Source organism: Nelumbo lutea, chromosome 2 (genome assembly GCF_056320005.1).
Source record: "Nelumbo lutea isolate HS-2025 chromosome 2, American lotus-T2T, whole genome shotgun sequence".
In the NCBI taxonomy this organism is placed as follows: domain Eukaryota; kingdom Viridiplantae; phylum Streptophyta; class Magnoliopsida; order Proteales; family Nelumbonaceae; genus Nelumbo; species Nelumbo lutea.
The window spans coordinates 69,542,015-69,568,959 of NC_142685.1; the positions used below are offsets into that span (position 1 = coordinate 69,542,015).

General features: G+C 36.8%; 1 protein-coding gene across 1 annotated transcript; it reads right to left on the reverse strand.

The window, feature by feature from the left end:
- Positions 1-4,140: 4,140 nt before the first annotated feature.
- LOC148871407 (uncharacterized) lies at positions 4,141-26,520 on the reverse strand. The gene is made up of 7 exons (XM_088968609.1): positions 25,926-26,520; positions 21,300-21,422; positions 17,935-18,017; positions 16,886-17,047; positions 5,044-5,154; positions 4,792-4,858; positions 4,141-4,704 (listed from the first exon to the last, which is right to left on the reverse strand). Exons 2-7 carry the CDS (start codon positions 21,418-21,420, stop codon positions 4,427-4,429), a joined length of 822 nt encoding a protein of 273 aa, XP_088824735.1. The 5' UTR covers positions 21,421-21,422; positions 25,926-26,520; the 3' UTR covers positions 4,141-4,426.
- Positions 26,521-26,945: the final 425 nt, after the last annotated feature.

Genomic DNA, 26,945 nt, shown 5'->3' on the forward strand with positions numbered 1-26,945 from the left:
AATTATTAGATAATTTTGTATTAGTTTTATATTAATTTTAAATGGATATTTGTTTTTAATGAATCTTATTACATTTTATAAATCTATTTGTTTTTATTATATCAATATAAATATTTTTATTAATAACAATAATTAATAATTATTTTATCTTATTTAAGTAATTCAATAAATTATTTTTATTGTGGTCAATTAATTTTTATCATTCCAAATGGAATATAAATGGATTATACTTTTTATGGTGCTTTATTCAATGTTTGCAATTCGTTGACTCAAATGGTTAAACCATTGAACCATCACTTGGCTCCATTCCTAATTCAAGGTTTCTTAAAACCTACTATTTAAAAAAAAACGTTGATTTGGTCAAAACCCGTTCAACCTATGCAGTTGAACGGGTTGATCTTCTGATCTAGTCATTGGGTCATGGGTACAATATATTAAAAACTTATGGAGGACTTAACTTTGTGCTCAATTGTCTGAATGGGGTGATCTTCTTTTATTTTGGGTAACTTATCACAATCCTTGCAACCCCATTGCACACACACACACAAAACTCATTTTGTGGTCTCAAATTTCAATTTCTGTCTTATTTATAAAAAAAATATTTAATACAAATTGAACCTAAAATAATATATACACATAAAATGTAATTATATTATATCATATTATAATATAATTAGATAGCCTAACATTTTTCTATTAGAATTATTTACAAAATGGTAGTCATTGTATTTAAAACTTTTCTATAGGTTTATTTCAGTAGAAAAAATTATAAATGTAATAATATTTTGAAGTATCGAAAAGAATATAAGATTATAAATACTAGTTATATGCCTTCAAAATCCTCACAATCCCTCTTTATATTTTACTTATATTTTGACCCCACTCATGTTTGTTAAATCTGCCCCCCAATCCATGTTTTTGAAAATGTATAAAGAAATTATAATAAATTTAATCTGTTGTAAATACATGAGTATACCCTACCAACTTTCCTCCGCCTTTAGCCTTTTAATTCACCATTTCCCCATTCATGGTGTCTTTATGCCATTTCTTCTGCACTTCCTGACCAGTGGCCACTCCCACCAGGATCAAGGCCAAAGGCAACACCACCACTTCCACCGATTCTATGAAGGCAACTTCTACTACTAGGTTCTCATTGGAGATCACTTTCAGTAGCATTATCCTAGCCGACCAATTCTGGGTTGTTCTGGGTCTAATTTGGTGTTAATATCTGACTCGATTGAAATCGGATTTCATTCTTACAAATTGGTCTTGGCACCCACCTCACGGCTCACAGCCCTTGCAACCATGCATTGGGAACATCTATCCATAAATAAAAACATAATGTGCTGTTGCAAAGGTTGTGAGGTGAGTGTGAGGGCCAATTCTGTGAAGAGGAAATTCGAACTTAGTTACTCTTCTTGTACCTTTCATGTATTTAGTTTCGATCCACCCTCTTCAAGGTCTCTACCAAGCTACCCCCACCTAAGACCTTTTGGGCTTCTTGATCTTCCATCATCTTTCATTTGTCTTTCTCCCTCCACAACTCTTCCATCTTCTCTAGACAAGAAACCTAGTTGCAACCATTTCAATCAAATGTACTTCATTTGAAAATTGAAAAGATTCTCCCTTCTTGTTGAACTGCATGATCCATGGTTCAAAGTATCGATACATCTTTGTGTAGCGATAAAGGTAATATATACTTATATATTTTAATTTATATGTCTTTTATTTTTTTCTTTAGTTTTTTCTTCTTCAAATTTCAGTTTTATATATTAATTTAATAAAAAAAGCAGTTCATGAGAACACCTGTAAACAGGTGTATCGAGCGTATCATGTCAATACTTTGAACTTTCTGCATCTTCTTTTAAGATTTAGCAGCTATCGAGCCACTTGAATGGGCACTGCATCAGCTTCGTTATGTATCTCCTCTCTTGCCCCTTCTCAGCCACCGCTATGGTTGCTTTGCCTCTGTTATCATGACTATTTCTTGTGAGACTTGGACTGCGTCCAACACAAAAGTTCTTCCCTTCTATGTTTTGGAGCACCTCCCCCAAGCTATCTTGACTGACAAGGACCTCTGGATTCATTCTTGTTCCACAATCATTGTTGCATCGAGCTCTTTCAGTCTTAGCTTTTGACTCGGGTAAGATCTCCAATTAAACCACCAACTCGTCCCAATCTACTTCTTTACTATTAGTGGGTGGGGAACCACACCATCTGATCTTAATGAGGATCCATTACATAGCTCCCCAATAGCTCCTTTGGAATAGGCTAAAAAACCCAATCCTTTGAATTCTTGGTGGATAGGTTCAAAAGTTGATTGAGCAAATGGAAAGCCAGCTCCCTATCCTATGCTGGAAAACAATCAATCACTGATACAATTTGTTCTCTAGTCCACCCCCATATATTGCATGAGTGTTTCAAAAGTTTCCCAGAAAACAATCAATGGATTAGGAAAGTTGTAAAGGCAGTTTTGGTGGAATGAAAAAACCGACAAGCACCTAAAATGGACCTAGAATAAACTGTATGCCCCGAAGGACAAAGGAGAAACTTGTGTATCCTTACTCCAGCTTTAAGTTCCATCTTCTACTGGCCCAACTTTGGATTGCTTCTAAGGACTTTTCTGTGCTAACTCGCCCAACCAGTCATGCCTCCAGAGTTCAGACCCAATTCATCAACTTCCAGAAAGAAGCCAATTTTTGCTGCGTTGAGGCTTGATCGACCATCTATGGTCCATTCCTTCAACCACTTACATAAGTTGGTTTCAACTTTCAGCCCTGTGCCTAACCTTTTCTCCCCCTTAACCCCTGTGTGAATGTGTCCCTCCTTTCTTTGCCAACATCTCTATTCTCTCCTTTGTGTGCCTCCCCTCCCTTCCGGTGCCTTATGGGTTGTCTCTTGCCCCTATTCTCATCTGTCATGTTCACCCAATGATTTCCTCCATCTTCAGCCATTGTTCCTTACGATCTTCGCCCCTACGCTCGCCTGTCATGTTCACTCAATGTTTTCCCCTATCTTCATCCATTGTTCCTTACGATCTTCACCCCTACTCTCATCTGTCCTGTTCACCCAATGACTTCACCCATCTTTAGCCATTCTTCCTTCAACACTCATTGTCATTGTTTGAAGGTACTCATCATCAACACACATCGTTAGTAGATCCTCAATGACTAGGAATAGCCCGTCCTTATAACACCCTTCAGCTCATAACGTCCTTAAGATTATATGCCGGATTCGGATGAGGTAGGCATGAAATTGTAAGCACGTTCAATGAACATTTAAATTTTTTTTTTTAACACCTGTCCCTTAACATACCCTCACCCCACTCTTGAAAAGTTGTCAAAATATTTATCAAATGCTCATTTGACATGCATACATTGATGTGCCTGTTAGATCCAGTCCCATACATGCCACCCATGCTACATGCTAGGTGTGTCACTGTCCCAATACTTCATACCTTAAACTAATAAACCTACATCTAGTGTTATTGATGTATTTTGTGGGATTTCTTTTTTGAGTTTTTACTTGGATTGCATATCCTAATTTTTCTAACTTATCCATGCATACCCAAAGCATGTCTCGATGTCTTTTGAAATTGCCTTTTTAATCTGTGTATAGAACCTTGCATCCATGGATGAACCCAACAGATAAATGGATACTAAAAATTAGCAATAATCAAATGATACAAACTACAATATTTCCCGTTTAAAATGTTCGTAGAAGCATGTTAAAGATCAAATGGTTGACAATGATTTTTTTTTTTGGTGTAGCCGTGTAGGCCTGTAGGGGATCTTTTAGGCATGATCCATCCGTTACATTGGAGTGAAACAAACTATTAATCGTTAAAAGGTAAGCCAAAATAAACTTATTTCAGGTTGCCTTTTTCCAAAACATTAAAGACATTGCCTGTAACTTTGTGATAATGATGATAAAGGTGGTGAATTTACCAAGCTTGTTTTTTGACAGGGAAATGCTAAGCCGGTGCCTAGGACCATGTAACCTGGATTTTAAAATAAGCCCGAGTATAGGGATGAAAAGAGAAATTATCGGCATCATATAGTAAGTCAGATTGTTATATAGGGACATCTTTTGTCTTCAAATTAGATGTAGCTTGTTTATAAGGAGTGCACCAAAGAGGACTTTTTGTGCCAGCTCTAATTATTTATTTCAACAAATATAACTAGAATAAAAGAGAAGAAAGAACTGGTTTTGGTTCCTTGATCTCAACAAAAAACAAGTGCAAAGAGAACAAAGAAAAAAAAAAGCTACAACTACAAGACTACAAAACAATAGTTACCCTGGAAACCGCAGCAACACTAGGATTGTCATAAGCCTTTCTAACATGGTCCTGTATTTCTCCTGAAAGGCAAAGCTCTAGTGTCTACTAGATGCAAAAACAAGGGGACAGCAGTACCTGCCTACCCATTCAAGCCATAACATTTGGTCCTTGACTGCTTGGTTTGCTTTTACGGTTCCATACTGGAGTTGTTTCAATCAGTTTATGTGGGACAAGCCGCCTTTCACGCTTGGTAAGCTTTCGGAAATTACTGACTCTCAGTCTGGCAATCTCAGCCTCCTCTTCTGGGGTCATCTCCCTCACTACAACTGTCAGCCTACATTCTGGTCGCACCTTTATCCCACATTTCCCTTTGGCATGATAAGAAAGTCTCTTTTTGTAGAATCCTTTCCCAACAAATGCTTCCGCTGCACAGAAAGATGAAAATAAATATTACTCTAAATAAATATGTTTCACTGAAATGCAATGGGAGCACAATTGGATTAGTTAGTTACCAACAAGAAGACGATCTGGATCCAATCCATGGTTATGTGTTGCATTTGCACGAGCTGAGTGTATAACCTGCACGGTATACATGTCTTATTATATGATAAACAATTGTTTATGCCACAAAATATCAGATGGAAACATGCACAAAGCCACAAACATGGAATGTGAAATTGAAATGATGCATGGAAAGATCATGAACCTAAAAATTATACTAAATGGACTTTGCCTAGGTACAAGCCAGATTATGTCAATCCCACCTGATAGACAGTCTTTGCAGCACGCTTCACTGTCACTTGCAATTGCAATAGTGCATCTTCAACTCGCATTCCACGAACTAAAGCAGCCACCAAATTCACCTTCTTGGGACTCTGAAAATGCACTATAATAATTTATCAAAGAGGCATGAAATATATATATATATATATATATATACACACACACAGACACTTGGATAAAATAATAAAAGGTTTCTACCAAAATAATTGACCCTCAGATGTTATAAAAATCTGATATATATTCTATAGATTTAAGTGATTAAATTTTGGCAAACGTGTCAAAAAGAAATCTATAGTTGAATAATTGGAACCATGAATACCAGATGCTATCTATAAGAAATCACCAAGCATTTTCAGCCACTCTATGCTGAGCTGGATGAAAAAAGTATAAACAGATGAAAATCAATCTCAAAGGACCACACCAATTTGTGGTATTACATTATAAACCAAGAAAATGATTTGATAACTTAAGCTTAGGAACTTAATGGCCACGGAAATGCAAACAAAAACCTAGATTGTGTTTTGGCATATAAATGTAGATTGGATGGAGCCCAAATTAAGGAATTGTCTGACAGGTGGGTGGGAAAGCAATCTTTGGAGAACAGAAGTGTGTTCTTTCTCCCCTTGCTGCAGAGGAAATAAATAGGTAACAGTGTTATCCATCATCAGCAAGCTGTATGGGACCTTGGCAGATTTTCTCGAACTCTTAAGCCACACCCTGGTTCAGCACACAGGTTGCTGTAGGAACAAGATATGCTTTTCTGTGAAAAAGTATAGGTAATCAAAGTGAAAATCGGAAGCAGTTAAGTTGGTTAGACCAAATAAAGAACCTTTATATGGGTTTTGGCCCAGAAAAAAGTAACTACTAAAAATGTTGCTCATGAATATGAAAATTTAAGGTTGACTCTAATGTTGTGTCATAAGAAATGGCGGTCATAATCATCTCTTTCTCAGTTTGTTTAATATATAAAAAGGATAGGAATATGTTCAAAAGGAAATTCTGATTCTATCAGTGATATGCAGAGTTAAAGACATCCTATTCTTTTGTTCTTTCAATCAATTGAGGTTGTGGCAAGCTTTTGCTGTACAGAATCTGTGTTAGGTCTGGTTGGAAAGAAGCAATTGGAGGTTTTGTAACAAGTAACCCGTGCTAACAAAACTGTTTGCAAAGAATGGCATCAAGCAAAAGTATATGTCACAGCAAATAAACTTGCAAATTTCAAGAATTTAACTCAAATGGGAGGTTGTTGTTGGAATGGGAACTTCCTCAAATTGGCTGCTAACTGCTTTAAACTTTAAACTTAATACTGATGGGCTATATACTTCTGCTACAAGGAAGAAAAGCACCCCTATTTGGCTAAAGTGATTGGAAGTACAATCGTTAACCATCACTATTGAAGAATTGTGGAGATCATGAAGGTCTTTGGTTAGCATGAGATGAGGGCATTAACAACCAAGTTCCTTCTTTCTTTTTCTTTTTTAATCTGTAACAAGAAATGCATTCATTCAACTTGGTAAAAAAGCCATACAATGTATGAGAAATTGCATGGATAAGCTGATAAAGCACAAACAACTTAGAGCTGAACATTGTGCTGTAGATGAATATGATTTTGTTATATATCTCTCCCAGGACCTAGCAACCCCAGTTTTATCTTTAAAATAAATCAGAGAGCAAAGCCTATTGCATGATTCACATCGCATGTCATGATTTTTTGAAACCTCTCTTGTGGAATACCACACCACCCCATCTCTCAAAGGGGGAAGCATTGGGCCTAAGGAACAACTTTTACATGTTCTGCCCTTTTTTTTTTGAAACCAAGGCGCTGTTTGGATAGACTTTGTACTTTGTACTTTTAAAAGTACCAAAGAATAAAATACATATTACACTTTCTACTTTTAGAAATGTGGAGATCACTATTGAAGAATTGTGGAGATCATGAAGGTCTTTGGTTAGCATGAGATAAGGGCGTTAACAACCAAGTTCCTTCTTTCTTTTTCCTTTTTAATCTGTAACAAGAAATGCATTCATTCAACTTGGTAAAAAGCCATACAATGTATGAGGAATTGCATGGATAAACTGATAAAGCACAAACAACTTAGAGCTGACCATTGTGCTATAGATGAATATGATTTTGTTATATATCTCAACCAGGACCTAGCAACCCCAGTTTTATCTTTAAAATGTTGGGTGATCCCCTCACCCTGCTACCAAATCAGAGAGCAAAGCCTATTGCATGATTCACATTGCATGTCACGATTTTGAAACCTCTCTTGTGGAATACCACACCACCCCATCTCTTAAAGGGGGAAGCATTGGGCCTAAGGCACCACTTTTACATGTTCTGCCATTTTTTTTTGGAACCAAGGCGCTGTTTGGATAGACTTCGTACTTTGTACTTTTAATAGTACCAAAGAATAAAATACATATTATACTTTCTACTTTTAGAAGTGCCAAAGTATAGAGTACATACTTTTACTTTAAAATGTTTTTGGATAAAAAAATGTTCAAAAGTACACTTTTCAAAATAAAAGCACCAGTACCTGTTTGGAAAAAAGTATAATGGTAAACACATGTAAACTAGTGATACATGGCAGTCAATAACAATGACACATGTCAAACTTGTTTTGTTATGTGACATGTGGTAACCACATAACAATGACACATGTCAGTGACATGTGACGGTCACATAATGGTGACACTGCCCATGGAACATACATGGCTGCCATGTGGCAGTCAAACGTATAATAGTAACATGTGGCAATTACATAACAGTGAAACATGTATAATGGTCACACATGGCAGTCACATAATGGTGACACTTGACTTGTATGGCCTGGAACAAATATAGTTGCCATGTGGCAGTCATATGTATAATAGTGACGCATGGCAGTCAAATAACAGTGAAGCTTGTATGGCCTGAAATACACATGACTACCTTGTGGCTGTCACATGTACAATAGTGACACGTGACAGTCAAATTATAGTCACACATGGCCATCGCTTCACACAAGACCAAAAGTGTATTTGGGTCAATAGCAATGACACATGTCAGTGACATGTGACGGTCACATAACAGTGACACTTGTATCATGATCAATGGAACACACGGCTGCCATGTAGCAGTCAAACGTATAAATATAACATGTGGCAATCACATAACAGTGAAACATGTTAGTGACACATGACTTGTATGTCCTGGAACACAGTTGCCATGTGGTAGTCATATGTATAATAGTGACACGTGGCAGGCACATAACAGTGACACTTGTATAGCCTGAAACACACATGACTACCTTGTGGCTGTCACATGTACAATAGTGACACATGACGGTCAAATTATAGTCACACGACCATTGCTTCACACGACCAAAAGTGTATTTGGGCCAATAGCACAAAGTATCAAAAGCCAACTTTGTGCTTTCGGTGTTTTTGGTATACAGTATAAAAACACTAGAACCAAACAGCATGTCAGGATTTTTGTACTTCCATACTTTTAAAATCATGTCTATCCAAACAATACCTAAATGACTAGCCCTCCATGGCATGTGGATGCTCTTGTAGTATTGTAATACATTATGTCCGTTTTTGGCAAACTTGGTTATCAATATAGAGAAGCAAGCAATGTTGCATATTGCAAGGCCAAGTAAGCCACTAGTAACCATACTTTTGAAGCGTAGATTGAGATCCTAGTATGGATATCCAATATATATGATTTGTGAGGATATTGTATGCAGTGTAAGTAAAAGGACGATTACTGTGAATATTGCAAGGCCAAGTCAGCCACTAGTAACCATACTTTTGAAGCGTAGAATGAGATCCTAGTATGGATATCCAATATACATGATTTGAGAGGATATTGTATGCAGTGTAAGTAAAAGGACGATAACTGTGAATAATTAGCTTTATTAATTTTATCTTCTTTACAAGAAGGAAAGAAACATCCCGTAATCCCATTGTACCCTATCATGTGCTGCCATCAGCAAAAAATGGTAATAGTTCTGTTCATGGAACACTAGAAACTTTTAATTGGAACATTACCGCATACCTGCTTAATTTTTTTTTTTCTTTTTTTTGATTGGAAACAGTAATTTTAATTAAATAAAGGAATTCAAAGCACAACTATCAACCACCTTAGGGAAGGGTGTTGATCCCAAAAACATTTTGTTATTACAGCACTGCCCAAAACAAATTATCCCTAACAGTCCCTTTTTTTCTAAGGTATCAGCTTAGCCCATTAGCTGATCTTCTAGTCCACTTAAAGCATACTCCAATCTCCCTTTCTATACAATAGATTTCTCTCACCATCTGTCCAAGTGTCCAGACCCCCAAGCTATCTGATTGCATCCACCCGATTAGCAACTTACAGTCCCCTTCTATCTCAATTTGGTATAGACTGAACTGATTAGAAAATCTTACACATTGAAGCAAAGCCATCACCTCTGCTCTCAAAGAATTACCCACTTTTATTGGTCCCTTTGGCAAGGTTTGAGCGTAGACTGACAGTGCACTCAGAGGAATAGTGCCTGTCTCGCAAAGGTCAAGGTTGTGACATTCAGTGTGTCCTCCTAAAGAAGAAAATGTCGAGAAACAAGCTAAGGGAGGAAAGAATAAGGTTTCAGGGGCCAAGTCTAGGAAGGCAGTAGTGACCCTCCAACGCAGAACAAGAGAGCTCCAAAGAGAAAGGCCCCTAATGCACAAAGCAATCCCCCAACAAAGAAGGCACCGAGGAAGAAAGCTGAAAGCATTTGCAACAGACACTACCGGCATGCATATATGCAATGAGGCCCCAACAATGGTAACTACAGCTGCGACTAAGAGTGTTGTTTGTGCAGAGATTGGCACTAGGGAGGCCCGAGAAGCTGTTAATACTTCCTCATGTAGCTAAGAGGCCTGAGCATTTGCAAAGATATGCTAGTCATGTAGCTAAGGGGCAATGAGTAGAGGTTATCTCCTCTGATAGTGATGAGGAGGGATGGCGAGGTTAGCACCCTAGTGACACAAGCTGCGGTAGTAGAAACCAACCCTTGCAGGGTCTCGGCAGTTATTGCGCCAAGGCGGGATTGCATTGTGATGAGTTTTGGCCTATGCTGCGATGTGGACACACTATGGTGATGTGTTTTCATAACTTCCATCGCAATCCCCATGATGCCTAAATCTATGTACTTGCACCACCACCTTCACTCTAAAGAATCACTCCTATTGGTCCCAAATACATAGCAATTACTCTACCCTCTCCATCTCTAAAAACTCCCCCTATACCAAATGAGCCTAGATTGCCTATAGAACTTCCATCAAAATTCAACTTAACTCTTTGTTGTGTTGATGGAGACCAGAATTCCTGTGCAACAGACTTAAGGAGGTTGTTTTTTTTTTTTTTTTTGATCAGTAAAATCAAAGAAAGCTTTATAGAGAAAATTTACAAAGGAGATCAGCCTTGGCTGCCTTTTGAACAATAGAGGGCACCAAAGAGACAAGCCCAGAAAAAACCCTAATAGGATTACAACCAAGCCCAGAAAATCTGATCTCTTCTAACCCTTTGTTTTTCTAATTGATCTGCTAAACTATTTGCCGATCTTCGAACCTACCGGATTAGAGTTTGCAAATCTTTTGACAGGCTTCTGAATTTTTTAATTTCATTTCTGAACCACCAAGGGCTCTTTTCCTCACATCTCAACCAGCTTAAGATCACTTTAGAGTCCCCTTCAATCATTAATTTCTGAATTCCTAACTCCCTTGCCTTTTGTAAACCATACAGAACTGCCTCCAGCTCAGCTCTTATGGAGTCTCCCCCCCAATTGGTCCTGAGAACAGTCCCAAGATTTCTCCCTTATTATTTCTTAGCACCCCTCCTATTCCAGAAGGGCCTGGATTACCAATACTGCTCCCGTCAACATTCAACTTGAGGAATTCAGGTGTTGGAGGATCCCACTGCTTCACCGGTTTCTTCTTGGATGAGGAGGACCCTGCAATCAACCTCCAGTTTCTGAGTAGATCATCAACAGTAACTTCAGAGAACGAATTCACTGTTTTTACCCAGTGCACCACTTTTACCAGCACACATTCAAGCACAATCTCAGCACTTCTCTCTTTATCTTTAAAAATTCTGAGATTTCTTTCTTCCCAAATTGACCATAACACAGCAGCCCTAGTGCATCTCCACATCAATCTTCCCCTTTTTCTTGGCCACCTAAAGGTAGAAGGATCAAACAGCCTTACCAAACTCCTTGGAGTAATCCACCTGCATCCAAAAAGAGCAAAAATTCTACCCCAAATATAACCTGCCAAAGGGCAAGAAATAAAAAGATGAAGGGAAGATTCACCATCTAAATTGCACAAGACACATCTGTTTGGAGAGAGGCACCAGCCAGGTCTTTTCCTTTGCAGCAAATCACAAGTGTTGATTGCACCATGGCAAACTTCCCAGCAAAAAGCACTCACTTTTGGGGGAACAAGACGGGAACCAGGCTTCCTTAACTAGGAAAAAGGCTGAAAGGGAGAGGGGCGGCCAAGGCTTCAAAAAAGGACAAGACACTAAAACCCCCGAGGGATTACCAGTCCACACCCGAGTGTCTACTCTAGTGCCGTTGAGGAACAACCCTTCCAGTAAAAGGAGATTGGACACATGAATCAATTCTGAATCTCTGACATTTCTCCAGAAACCCAAATTCCACACACTCTGAAAGTGAAGGAGAAGGGAATAGGAAGTCAACAATAGGTTTAACCTTGAGATAAGGCAAATAGAGAAGGAAATGTAGTCTTCAAGGGATCTTCACCCACCCGGAGATCTTCCCAGAATCTTACTTTATTTCCCAAGTTGAGGTCATACCTGATGTTATTGACAAGAAGAAGGATCTTGTGGATTGCTTTCCACGATGCAGCTCTAGAAGCCCTGCTAGAGACCCCAGAATCCCACCCAAATGAATGCTAGCCACCACTTTTGCCCAAAAAGTCTATTTGTCTCCCACGGGATTCTCCACAACCATTTGCCTAATAATGCCCTATTTTTATCCTTAATCCTACTCAAACCCAAGCCACCATTCTTCTTCCCTCTACACACAATATCCCATCTAATGAGATGATCCCTCTTCTCCTCCCCCGGTTCCCACATATAATCCCTCATGATCTTCTCTAATCTTTTGAGTTTTGACAATGGGAAAAGGCATTTCAAACACTGAGAGAAAATGAACCGAGAGGTTTGCTAAAGTAGATTTAATGAGAGTTATCCTACCCCATAATGAAATGTAGTTTCTCTTCCAAGTAGAGAGTTTCTTTTCAAATCTTTCCACTACCGGATCCCAAAAATTCAAAGATCTAGGGTTAGCACCAAGAGGGAGTCTTAAATATTTCAAAGGCTAGTTACGAGCCACCCCTCAATTCTCTAGTCCACATATCTATCTCCTCTTGACCCATGTTGACCCCTGCTACCACACTTTTGCTCAAATTTCCCTTTAAGATTGTCACCTTCTCAAAAAGCCTCACTAAAAGCCTTAGGTCTCTGGCACTTTGATCTCCCTCAGCTTCACAGAAAATGATAATATCACTTGCAAACTGTAAGTGGGTGACCACCACTTCCTCTCTTCCAAGGGTGGATTTGAGCCGAGTACTTGGGTATTTGAGCTCGATTCGCAGGAATAGTATCAAGCTTGAGCTCGGTTTATAGCTCGCAAGTTCGAGCTCGGCCTGGCTCAAGCTCGACTATAAGCCAAGTTTTTTTTTGAAAAATAAAAATTATATGTATAAAATTATTATTTTTTTATTTTTCAAACAAAAAATTAAGAATTATAAAAATTATTTACTATTATACATAAAAAATAAAAATATTATTATATATATAATAAAATTATTTAAGCCAAGTTTTTTTGAAAAATAAAAATTATATGTATAAATTTTTTTTTTATTTTTCAAACAAAAAATTAAGAATTATAAAAATTATTCACTATTATACATAAAAAATAAAAATATTATTATATATATAATAAAATTATTTAAGCCAATTTTTTTTGAAAAATAAAAATTATATGTATAAAATTATTATTTTTTATTTTTCAAACAAAAAATTAAGAATTATAAAAATTATTTACTATTATACATAAAAAATAAAAATATTATTATATATATAATAAAATTATTTATTATATATTTATATATATGTATGTATGTATGTATACATGATAAAAACTATTTATTTAATACTAGGCTTGCGAGCCTCACGAGCCGAGCTACACTGGGCTCAAGCTCGACACAATTAGCAAACGAGCCTATATATCGGGCTCGAATTTGGCTCAAAGCTCGGTTTAAACCGAGCCTAGCAGAGCTCGAATAGCTCGTGAAAGGCTCGGCTCGTGGCTACCCCTACTCTCTTCATATTCTCCATCCCCTAATTATGCCCATCTCATCAGCTTTTGAAATAAATATGCTAAAGACCTCAACAATGAAGGTGAATAAAAAAGGTGATAGGGGATCTCCTTGCTTGATACCCCTTCGGGCCCCAAAAAAATCCTTGACTATTCCATTTACCACAATTGAGAAATGATAGGATTGTAGGCAACCTTTTATCCACTTGCATGATCTTCTTCCAAAACCACATTTCTCCATCACATCTAACAAAATCTCCCAGTTCATGCAATCATAGGCTTTCTCAGATCTACTTTGCACACAATCCCTTTTTTCCTGGACTTTCTAAGATCCTCCACACATTTGTTTGCAATAAGAATCTGATCGGCAATTTGCCTTTCTTGAATGAAGGCTCCTGGACATGAGAGATAATCGACGGGAGAGCCTTCTTTAAGCAAAGGGATAGGACCTTAGCTAAAATCTTGTATTGACTTGTAACCAAACTAATTGGCCTAAAACCCTTGGGGTGGCATGCATCCAATTTTTTCGGAATCAAGGCAAAGAAAGTAGCATTTACTCCCCTGCTGACAAACCCTTTGTGGTAGAACTCCTCAAAAACTCTCATGAGATCTGTTTTTAATCACTCCCAGCAATCTTGGTAAAAAGCCATAGTGTAACCATTTGGTCTCGGAGCTTTAGAGCGATCCATAGAGAAAACAACTTCCTTAAGCTCCTCTTCTTCAAAGTTTCTTTCTAAATCACTCTATAAAGCATTCTCTAATAAAGCCCACTCCAAACCTTCTAGTTTCCACTCTTCGACACTGGCCTTTTATAGATCGATTTAAAGTGCTCCATTGTACCCCAACCCTTGAGAATGTCATCAACTAAGAAGTGCTTAAACCAGTAACCCCAATGGTTACTCCTTAGACTTCCTCCTTGGATCTTTCCATTCCTTTAAAGATCCTACTATTCCTTTCTTCCCAAACTGACACCAAAATAGCTACTCTTATAGCTATCTACATGACTCTTCCTCACTTCTTCAATTGCTTGAAGAAATTTGGGTCAAAGAGGCTCACCACATCTAGGGGAAGGGTTCACTTGCAACCAACAAGAGAAGAGAACTAAGACCAAATAAAAGACACAAAAGGATAGGAGATTAATAGGTGTGTGATTGTCTCACCAAACCCAAGAAAAAGCTACAAACATGGGGTGAAAGGCAATGGTTTGGCCTTTTTCTTTGAAGCATATCCAGAGTATTGATTTTTGGAGCACCAACGCCCAACAAAAGCAAAAAGCTCGTAGTTTTGGAGGTATAAGACTACACCATACCTCCTTTGCTGGAAAGTTCCCTGCCTGGTTAGAAGATTTGAAGGAGAACATTGTAAAAGCCTAAAGGAGGAAGAATTGAAATATCTAGAAGGGGATGGTGTCCAAATTCTACTATCCATGCAAGATTGATTAAAGAAAATCAACATTAGAAGAGCAATAAGTTCATCAACATTATAAACCAAACAAATCACTTTTCTTTTGTTTTCAAAAAGGGAATAAATAGATGAGAACCTATCTTTAAAGGAGTTCTCCCCAAACTAGACATCTTCCCAAAACAAGACTTTGTTCCCTGCACTATAGTTTTCAAGGCACCAAGGCAAGGATAGGCAAGGGGGGGGGGCAGATTTTTCCAAGTAAAAAGCATATATCCTAGGATAGCTCCTAAGTACCATAACCATATTTCCTTAATAATTATCCATAGTTTTCATAAGAAAAGGTATAAACTTCATGTTTACTTATAGAAAACCAACCTACCGATCAAAAGAAAAATTATAGAAAACCAACATATTCATGATAAGTAAAAGAAAAAAGAAAAGAAATTAAATCCTAACAAATAAGAAAATAACAAAAGGAAATTAGTATATAAACACACAAAATGAATGTCTTAGTTTTATAATGTCTATTTTATAATTATAATCTCAAAAAATCAAGAATATAAAAGTAATTGCTTGGCAATTAGGTGAGGTGAGCCTCCAAGGGCACCTTGTCGCCTAGGTGCCTGCCTAGGTGTCGCTTTGACAACTATGCCCTGCACATGCAACATATTTAAAATACAGAAGGAGAGAAGGCAAAATACCATGAATAGCTTTCCAAGGAGAACAATGAAAAGCCCTAGGATCAAGACCCACATCCTAACCATTTCCAATTCATGAAGCTTGCAATCACTCTATGCCATAACCTATCCTATTCCAATGGTAATCTCCACTACCACTTCCCCAGTAAGGCTATATTCCTTAACCTGATGTTCCCAATTCCTAGGCCTCCATCATCCCTATTTCTAGATACCACCTCCCATTCACCAAATGATCATTCTTGGTGCCTCCTCTCATAATCTTCTTTAACTGATTTGCCATTTTCAAAGGTACTTGGAAGGTAAATAAAATAAATTGGAAAATTAGCCAAAGTTGACTTAATTAGAGTTATTCTACCCCCAAAAGAAATGTAATTTCTCTTCCAAGTGGCAAGCCTTTAGTAAATCTTTCCATCACTAGATACTGGAAGCTATCTATGTTTGAGTTTCCTCCAAAAGGTCCCAAATATTGTAACAACCAATCCCCTAATTCACACCCCAACAAACTACCAAGATTATCTATCCTCTCAAATTGGTTCAACAACCTCTTTAAATTCATTAGCTCTTCTGTTTCCCCTTCACAAAACTAAATGATATCATTTGTAAACTGCAAATGTGTAACCACCACTTCATCCCTCCTAACTCTCCAATCTCTAAACAAATTATTGGCATCTGCCCTTAATATCATTTCACTCAAAACATCAGCTACTAAGGTAGAAAGGAAGGGGGGAAATGTATCTCCCTGTCTAAAGTCCCTCTTAGCAAGATAGAAATCCCTAGCTACTCCATTTACTAGAATAGAAGAATGACAAGAGAAAATGCAGTCCTTCACCCATCTACACCATTTTGCTCCAAAGCCCCTAATTAAGAACTTCTAGAAGAAAATCCCAATCCACCATGTCAAAAGCCTTCTCCAAATCTAACTTACAAATCAGCCTCTCTCCTTCTTCCTTCTCCCATACTCCACCATGTAATACTTCACACATTCATCCATGTCACCTGCTTAGTTATTTGGAAGAACAGGTCTGTTTTATTTTGTTCTCTGCCCGTTAAAGATAAGGTTCCTTATCAATTAAAAAACAGTATAATGCAACCAAGAGGGGACAGAAAGCAGGTAGTTTCCTTTTTCATTAATGGAAAAAGAAGATGTACATTAGATGATCGAAATAGCAGTAAATATATAACCAGAAACGAGATGAATGTATGTGTTCATCCTAACAAGTCTCCGTTAGTAAAATAACAATAAAAGCAATATGAGATAACACTATGTTCCTACCAGAAGAAAAGACATTTTTACAAAATTGAAGTTAACTCTATGGCTTGTTAACTACATACTTAAATTTTAACAAATTAACAAGCAGCTTCTGTACCTGCTTTATGCATTTCAGAATTGCTTGGACTTTTGAGGGTTTAGGTTTCACAGCTTGATTTTCATCTTTTCCACTGCTTGGAGCCAAAAGAGGTGTCAAAGGAGAAGGGACTGGAGTTTCATCAGATGAATCTGCTAGCAAATTCCTTGAACTAGAAATTCCCTGCAATGACAACAACAACAACAATGGATGAGAATCAATTAATTCTCAGAGTGCAATGCCTTAACAAATAAACACCATAATGGTGATAAAGAAATTAAGAATAGACATACTTGGTGGATCCAGGCCTATCATTCAAGAGATAAGGGTGAGGTGGCTTCTGCCAGCCTCAACATGGTTGCTTGACATACTTGTACATATTAAACTCTTTCATAATCTAATAAATTAATTTTACCAATAAAAAAGGTCTATCACCCAATAGATTATTATATAGGGCACCTGACACAACCACAGCATTACATTGATCATAGGATCTCATCCTTTTTTTTTGATGAATGAATCTCATCCTTCCAATCTAAATATAGAAAAAGGGCAGCCCAGTGCACGAGGCTCCAATCAATACGGGTCTGGGGAGGGAAGATGTATGCAGCCTTACCCCAGCATATACAAAGAGGCTGTTTCCAATATTTGAACCCTGGTCACCCAGGTCGCAATGGAGCAACCCAACTGTAGCACCAAGGCCCACCCTCAATCTAAATATAGAAACTGAACCATTAAATTTACTTGGATAGAAAATTAGAATTGTCCATTTGGCATTCTGTTTTGTGCTATGCTCACCTAAATGGTAGCCACTGATTGACAGTTGCTGTCAATCAGTTGGTCCATATTGGATTAGTTGGCTAAGTTTTTCTAGAAGGGAAGAATCTCAGACAAATCATATTTTCTTTCAGGAAAAGAGTGATGCTACATGTATTTGCATATGGGATCAAATTTTTAAATGGTTTTAGACAACTGATGGCCACAAGGGAGAGAACTACTGGAATGGAGAAAAATAACTTGCTTCCAACTGGCCAGTAACTTCACATACAGGGGGAAGAAATTAGCATTACCAACTGTTTCAAATACTGATGAAAAGGTCTTGGAATACTTGTGGAAGGTAGATCCAATGTTCTCCGGAAAAAAGGAAGTTCACCTGCAATAAAAAATCCATGTAATTCAAGATGCAACAGCCAGTGCATGCATTCTAGTACCAAGGAAGGAGCATTTTTCTCCTTTGGGGAAGTTCATGGCATCAATGAAAAGTGAACAAACAGTGAAAAGAGCATGAACCAACATTTGGAACAATTAAAGATTCAGAAGCAAAATGGATAATTTTTTCATTTCCTTAGATTATATATTATAATTGAACTATTAAAGCATTTTCAAATCCCAACCGCCAGGACATATCCTGCTTCAACGCAAGAACTCCTTCTTTTTTTGCCTAAAAAAGGGCTCCATTCCTATTCCTCTCTGTTTTACTTATTCTGTAGTTATAATGAATTGATGTCTTCTATGTATTTGCATTATAGCATTTGGGTTCGGGTTGGCAAATTTGGGTGTAGGCCAGATCCAAACCCGTCTGATTTGTACCCCTGCTTTATTGAGTTAAAAGGGGTCAATCGAGATTTAAGAGGAAAGAAAGGATTTAGTGGAGGGGAAACTTTTTTTTATCAATAACAGAGCAATTTTATTAAATATGGACAATTAAGTACAAAGTTGAAGAAGGGGAGAGATAAATTCTCTTAGCCCTCCCGAAATAAGATTGAGTTTACAGCATAGCCCAAAATAAATTGTTCTTCCCCACCCCTTGTTAGCTAGTGCATCAGCAAAAGCATTGTCATCTCTTCTCACCCAATAGAATGTCACCTCCACTCCTTGTAATAGTCTCATGATTTTCCTTTTCTCATATATGTAGCACCACCATCCAGCCTCCTCTTCCTTTTGAAGCCAACTTATCACTAGCTTTGAGTTTCCCTCAATTGACAACTTTCGGAAATTCAACTCTTTTGCCTTTTGAATTCTTTCCAATAAAGCCAGAATTTCAGCCCTCAATGAATCACCTACCCAATTGGGCCTGAGTAGATAACGACAACTTTTCCCTCATTTCTAAAAACTCCCCCAAAGCCAGAAGGGCCCAGATTACCCTCACTGCTACAATCAAAATTGAACTTAATAAAATTAAGACTTAAGAGGGTTTCTATTGTAACTTCTTACATTTTTATAATTTAATTAAAAATAGATAACCACATTGTGAAAAATGAGAGGAGTAGAAAGAGCGTGTGAGCTCTGTGGTTAGAGGACCCCTCACCTACCATCTTTCCTCTTTCTAGTATAGACATAGATTGCCCATTTGGATTTTTTTATGAAATGAATTTATATGTCTTCTATGTACTTGCACAAAACAGTCCTTGGGGACTGGCTGAAATAAAAGAAAGAAAGGAAAAAGAAAAGGCTAGAAAGTTGGATATTTTGTAAATCTAACATTCATGTTCACATGGAGACAGGTACAAATGAAAACAGATGCTTACTTTTGCCACTTGCACTGACTATAGGAAAACATAGAAGTCCTAATGTATTTTAGATGTTCAATTATGTCAATACTGCAAGGACAATTATGTCATTCACGAATCTATGGAATGTCAGTGTCCAAAGGGTAAGTGACATGGGCACTTCAATCCATTTAGAAAGAGTGCATTGCAAACTGTTCACTCAATCTGGAAACACTACTGCAGAGAAGGGTCCTGCAACTTTCACCTGTAGGCATGGACACTTGGTCATTCCTAAAGATTCACCTGTGTTCTTAGGGGTTCCCAAAAGGCCCTTCAAATCCTAGAATCAATTCTGTCTAGTGGCAGCTCTAGCCCACAGGGCATTCAGTTTTCCCTTTTTATGTACAAAAGAATATTGTTTAGGTTTGACTTCAGTGTTGTGTAGGTGCAATCAGTAACTTTGATGTTTTATTGATTTTTTTTTGGAAAAGGTAAGGTAATTTTATTCAGAACAAGAGAACATACAAACAGAGATCAAGCCAAGGAAAGCAGCCTGAGAACAACACAAATTACAAGCTCCAACAGGACTGAGACTGAAATAAAATAGGCAAGTTCAGGTGCCTGAACTCCTCAGTAACAGACACCCAAGAGATCAACTTGCCCACTGCTCTCTGTACTAGATCTACAAGACTTTTAACTCTATTACAGAAGATTCTATTGTTCCTTTCAGTCCAAATGGACCACAAAACTGCTGCAGGAATGGTCCTCCACACTAATTTTCCTCTTACTTGGGCCTTTTATCTTCCAGCAGCACAGAAGCTCCTTGACCGACCTAGGCATAACCCAGCTGATAAGAGCATATAAACTAAGTTGACCCATCCCTAAATTCCTCCTGAAAGATTTCATAGTAATTACTATGAGCACTGCCAAAAATAATAAGTTGACCTGTCCCTAAATTCCTCCTGAAAGATTTTCCAACTCACCAAACAAGCAGAAATCTATTTCACCCAGTCAGCCAACAAAGCAATACTATCTCCCATTGCAACGCATCTTCTCCACCTACTTTAACCAACTCTTTATCCTTTATCCCATCACCAGCACTGAGCTCGGAAACCCTAATTGTCCTTACCTCTCTCCAATTACAAGTCCTTTATGAAGTTTGGAGCTTTGAGATGAAAGTGATGGACCTCAGATGTTCTTTACATTTAAGTGGTGCATTTTACCTAATTTTGATTTGTAATTGCAGCGATTTCAAATCAATTTCAAGATTGAGGCTAGACCTCGATGTTCTATTTTTGGTTGTTGTATCTGAAATTTCTAATTGTATGATCTAGCAGATTGTCTTCTACCTAAAGCATAGGGAGGGCTTTTTTGTACAGTGACAGATCCAACCATTCATAGTCTGCTTTGCCATATTCATAGGGAGAATTGTCTGTCCATAGCTAGTGCATTAGTGTACATTCTCTCATAGCCTCATGCACTTTCACAATTGTTTAAATATAATTATATAGTTACCTTTTCTTAAGGAAAAGTTAAAAGAGAGGAGGTCTGGTTACTCATAAAACTTAAAAATATAGCATATGCAGTTTATTTCCAAACTTTCAGGGCAGGTGCTCATAGTAATTTTCCCAAAACAAAAAGAACTTCAGGGACCCTTGGATAGATGAGAAAACGTTAGGAGGGTGTGTATCAATACAACTTATGCTTGGTAAGCTGTTCAATCATAATTTCCAAAATTCAACCTCAAATTTTTCAAAGACACAAGAAGATAACTAAAAAATTAAATTGACACATGCTGTATGGGGAAGTCCTTTGCTGCACCTGGCTGCTTTGGACCACAGGGGGTTTTAAAAAATCAAAACAATCACTCCAGTATTGGAAGAATCCTTTACCTACTGACTAGAAGAAGGCTATCTGGTAAAAGCCTCTAAAGGTGAGATTCATACCTTGCAAATAAGAGGAACCATGATAAGCGGTAGAGAAGCTGACAGATGAACCATGATTTTGATTCACTCTTCTGCCAATATGACGAAATATGGATTGTAAATGCCTCTGCCACCCCACCATGACTACAAAAGTTGAGGGAAAAAACAAAGGTTTCAAAAAAAAAAAAAAAAAATCAGTCAAAAAGAACAAAATAATCAATATCATCTTCATCTACAACATTTTCAAAAGAAGACTTTAGACCTAACTGTTACATAAGAAAGCATCATGTGTAATTTGTACCCATTAGGTCATATAATATTCTCCCTAGTTCACAGAAAGATAAAAGGGAAAATGAACCTATTTATAATCCTTTTATTGCTTTTTTGGTAAACATAAATCTTTTTACTGCTTAGAAATTACAAGTTAATATTAAGTTAAGATCAACAATTTCACATTTATGATTCATAAAAAATAATTTCAACTTTATGTTTTTAGAAATTTAAATGCATTGTGGATGAACAGAAAGCTTAAGAAAGGGCACTTTTTAGAGTTTTGCAGCACAAATGTTTTGGAATAGAAAATATAGAAATCAATAGAAAATATGGAAAACGCTACCACAAGCAAAGGAACTTTTCCAAAAATAATAATAACAAAACAAAGGGATGTTCATTCTAAATTACAGATTAGGGCATCCAGAAACAGAAGGGATCCAAAACAACATGTAGAATGTATGGTAAACATATTAGACTGGAAGAGCAGGCTCCAGAATAATCTGCTCCTGGATCCCCACCCCCACCACTTCTAGCAAAATCATTAGCTACTGCCATCCAGAAGACAATGGCATGATGGACCATAATCTTCATGTCAATAACACTATTTAAGACAGTAAAAAATTACGAATCCGCAAATCAGGTAGATGTACAAAAAAAAGAAAGTACACAGGGAACACATGATAAGCAAAACATCATCCCTCTATAAAGTGAACCTAAATCAAAATGGATGAGAGAGTACCAACTAGAATTTGTTCTGCAAGACTCAATCTGAAACTTCTATCACTAGACTGAAAAATAATGTTTAATAATAAAAACCATAGGAAAACCTTTATATTTCCTACTTGCTCATGCCAGAATTTCCTGAAGCCTTCAAGCGGATTCCAAGGCTCAACAGGACATACAGATCTCCCACAATCTGAGTTTTTCTCTAATGACTGATCCATCATCTACCATTGTTTCCATGGCCAAAAGACTTCCACTGAACAGCAGCAGTGCAACATAAGATTGTAATACTTTTACATACAAATTGTTGATACATTGTGAGATCACAATGCTATTAGCATCATATAATTACCATATGCTTGTAAGCAGTGTTTTAAAAGCGCAAGGTGCAAAAAAAGCACAAGGGCCAATTTGCGCTTGAGGCGCAAGGCGCAAAATTACAAAAAAAAAAAAAGTCAGAAAATTACAAAAAAATGCCAAAATTTTTTAAAATTTGCAAAAAGTTCAAAAAATATAAACTTAAATTTTAAATTAAATGTTTTAAAAAAAACTATTATCTAAAATTAAAATACATAAACATAACATGTAAAGCGTATTGAAATGAAAATTTAAAAATAAAAGCAAGTATATAAAGCATTCTCAAGCATGTAAAACCCATAATCTCTTTTTTTCCTTAATTGCATTGCTTCAAGTAGCTAATGTGATGTAAAACATATTGTATTCTTGATTCTATGAGTCGCCTTTGTACCATGCCCCTCGAGGCAAGCCCGAACAAGTCTATGTTAGGGTTTGAAATTCTTATTTCTCACATAAAAAATAATGATTTTATAACTTTCATTGTGTTTTAAGAAGATATTTTATTGCAATGAATGAATGAACAACATTAGCAAATAAGGGGTTTGCCCAGCCGTTAGACTAAAAAAAAAAAAAAGCAAAAAGCGCAAAATTTTAAAAAGGTGCACACCTGGGTTGAGGTGCAAGGCGCATCAGGCGTGTGCCTTTTGAACAGGGTGTGCCTGGAACCTAGGTGAGGCGCATACCCCAAAAATATGCCTCGCCTATGCACCTGGCGCACCTTTTAAATCACTGCTTGTAAGCTGTGAAAAAGTCCAAAAAATAGGAGTTTTCATCTAATACCTAGTAAATTGAAGTTGAGAACTACATTTAGATTTCTTAGTGCACCTTTAAGTCAATTAAAAATAAGAACCAAAAAGAAGCTATTAAGCAAACACCTTAATTAAAAGTACCTTGCCAAATTTCTGAACTTATTTTCTCTCCTTGTTTCCAACTCCTGTAAAAGTGGCAAACGAAATTGAGAAGTTCCAGAGGGAATTCCTTTGGAAAGGCTGGAAGGAGGAGAAGAAGATTCACCTTGTCAACTGGGATCAGATTTGCAAGCTGAGGGAGCAAGGTGGTTTGGGGATTAAAAGAATCAAGGAGTTCAATGTGGCTTAGAAAAAGGCCAAATCGGTATCTTTCCCTGCATGGCTGTAGCCTTTGCTTAAGGAGTGGTGAGACAGTGGCTCATCTATTTATCTACTCTCTTTATATTTCTTTAATTTGGGATTGGTTCTCCTCTTTCTTTGGTTGCAGCTGAACTCCTTCATGTGTGCAAAACCTTTTTGAATCTAGCTTCATCTTTTGAACTCTTCCAATTGACAGGCTTGCAGTAATGGCACCATCAATCCAATTTTTAAGCCATCCAATCGCTTCTCCATCCAATATCACAATAGCCCTCTTAAACTGTCTAATCTTTAAAGTATTTGAACCCTTGCTCTTTGTCTCCTCAAACACAAATATTTTAGCTTCCATCTTCAGACTTCTTCTCCGGCATTCCCATGATGTCATCTTTGTTAATGTTCTATCTTTGTTATTGTATGGGAAAGAAAACTGTAAATAGGGTTTTTCTAGTACTGCAAATCCAATTTTTACAGAATCTTATTCACGAAAGACAGTTCTGAGAACACTCCCTACCCCACCACACCCTCCACCCAAAAAAAAAGGAAGGGGAAAAATATAAGAGAGGTTTAAACCTCTGAAGAAGGATCAATGATCAAATGCACTAAAAGAAGCACGGCAATGTAGTACCTGGACAAAACAAAAGAGCTTCAAAGAATCTTTTCAATATCCTATTGTCAGCTCCCTCATGCTTCCATGAATGAACCAAGGTTTCAAAAGGCTAAAAGCAGAGGCGAAGCAGCTAGGTCTTGGAAAGGCAAAGCATAAGCCTTAAGGCAGTTTGCAGGATGTGAGCATCGGAAAAATGGCTCACTTGGGCATAAATGGAGTTGCCGCCCATCAGTTATATGAAGGGAGGTGATGGGACCTCCAAGAATGATATTCAAACTGTTTTTGTTTAAATAGTGACTCCAAAGCCCAGACACCAGACACTGGCTACACCAGTCCGGGTAAAACTCAGATGGGAGAGGGAAGGGGTTAGGCACCCCCTCCCGGGTATGAAGGTGGGGCCCACATGGGATCCAAACAATCATAACCACAAAAAGCAAATATTCAAACCATAAAATAAAATAAGACTAATTAATATCAAACAAAGAACAAAACATTATAAAAGAAAATATTCGTTATATTTTATTATTTTAATTATTTTTTATTTAGTATTATTTTATTTATAATTTTTTTGTCTCTGATTTTTTTTAATTTTCTTTAATAAATTGAAGTTTAATTCCTTTTATTGCTATTTTTTTATTAACCTTTTTATTTTTATCATCTTTTTACTTTCTCTTCCCTTCATTTTTATCAATCATATTATTATTTTTTTATTTTTCTCATGAAATCCTAATGGTTTATTTATTCATTAATTGTTCATTTCTTTTTTTTTTTGTTCTTTTCCTTTTTATTTTATACTATCTTTGCTATTATTATTATCTATTTACTTTGTTTATTCATATTGTTTTTTTTCGTTCCTAATTTATTTTGTTCTCTGTAACGGACTTTCCTTACACTTCAATCCAACCTGAACTAACGACAGATGAATTATCCTCTGTTACATCATAACCCCCTTATATAGTTTTCCTGTTTCTTTTTATTTTTTTACTACATTAACCTTATCCAGGTAACGAGTTCCGGTGACCCGGAGTCTTCCACGGATGGTCACAGTCCATTATCTCTAAACAATCTGATAATTTAGTGCTTCTCCTTTCAATCTTAAGAAATCAATCCTGGCGACTACTTAATTCAAGCGCATGCAAAACAGGGGACATTAAAAAGAAGACAAGAAGAACTAATCCCAGCAGATCTACAAGTAATGAAACAGAACAAATCAGAAAATAATACCAGCCTTGTTCTCGTCTAATGCAGCATTCAACAGATCAACAAGGTAGCTGATAGGAAAGTAACAATATGCAAGGGATTCGAAACCTTCGAACCTTCCTAATCGAGCTGACTTTGAACTTCAAATGAAAATAAAAAATAAATGAAATGAACAGTACATTAGCAGCGTCATCGGCAATATTATTCCAGGAAGCAACAATCGTCATCAAGCCAACCGAGTTGGAGTTCATTCGACAATGAACTGATTACCAGCTTCGAGAACTTTCACCCCCCCCCCCCCCATTAATCGAATGCAAAATGGGAAAACAAATCCAGAAATAGGATAAAAAAAAAAAAAAAAAAAGTAATCACAATACTTACTCGGCTGGGATTTTGGCGTTGATAAGAACGATGTAACAGAGACTTCGGTAGATTTCGACCTCGGTTCGTTAATCCTTGAGTAGGGACGACTGGAAAATAGGGACCGGGAGATTGATGTGAGGAGGTAACCTTCGAAGTGTGCTCCGCCCGAATCCAATGTGTTGGATCGAAAGATTGGAGAAGAAATACAAACGATTTCTGCTTTCGTGACTGGAGTGGTTCCCTAATGATTTTTGGCCAAATGACGCTTCGACTTTGGCCAAATGACACTGAACCCCTTCACAAACAAAACCCCATAAACCCTATACGGTTAAGACCTAGCCAATAAAACTCAGCACTAAAACTAAAATCCCATTGAAATCCCGCAATTCGCTAAACTTTATATATGTAAGCATTTCATTCAATATTTTTGAACAATCAATCAATTTTTAATTTTCAAAAAAAAAAAGTTGATCAGGTCCCACAGATGTCTTCCCACAGATGTTTCTTCAATCAACATGTTCGAGTTCCAGTAAAATTCACTTCTCTTTTTATAGTGAACACTTGTGGTTTTATTGATATCCATACACGATAATTAGCAAGGCGAACGCATCCCGTCTTCATAATACCAGTTCCATAAGAATGAACTAGCGGTGACCCGTAAGATGTACGGAAAATCCGAAATATTTAATAATTTTATTTTTTATTAATTAATATTAAATTAATAATTAAAATTTATTGTTAATCAATTAAAAGTATATAAAGTTATTGTTAATATATAAAACTTTAATAATTGTAATTTTCATTTAATGTTGATTCACAAAAAAAAATAATTATTATTAATTTAATATGAATAAAAATTTTAATAAATTTAGTTTTATTAATAATTTGAATTATTATTATTTTTAAATGAAACTTTGATTAACTTTAAATAAATAAAAATAATTATAAAAACTAATATTTTTATTAATTTTATTAATAATTAACAATTATATAGGAATGACAAAGGGGTGGGTTCGTGGTGGGGCACCCCATCCCTGT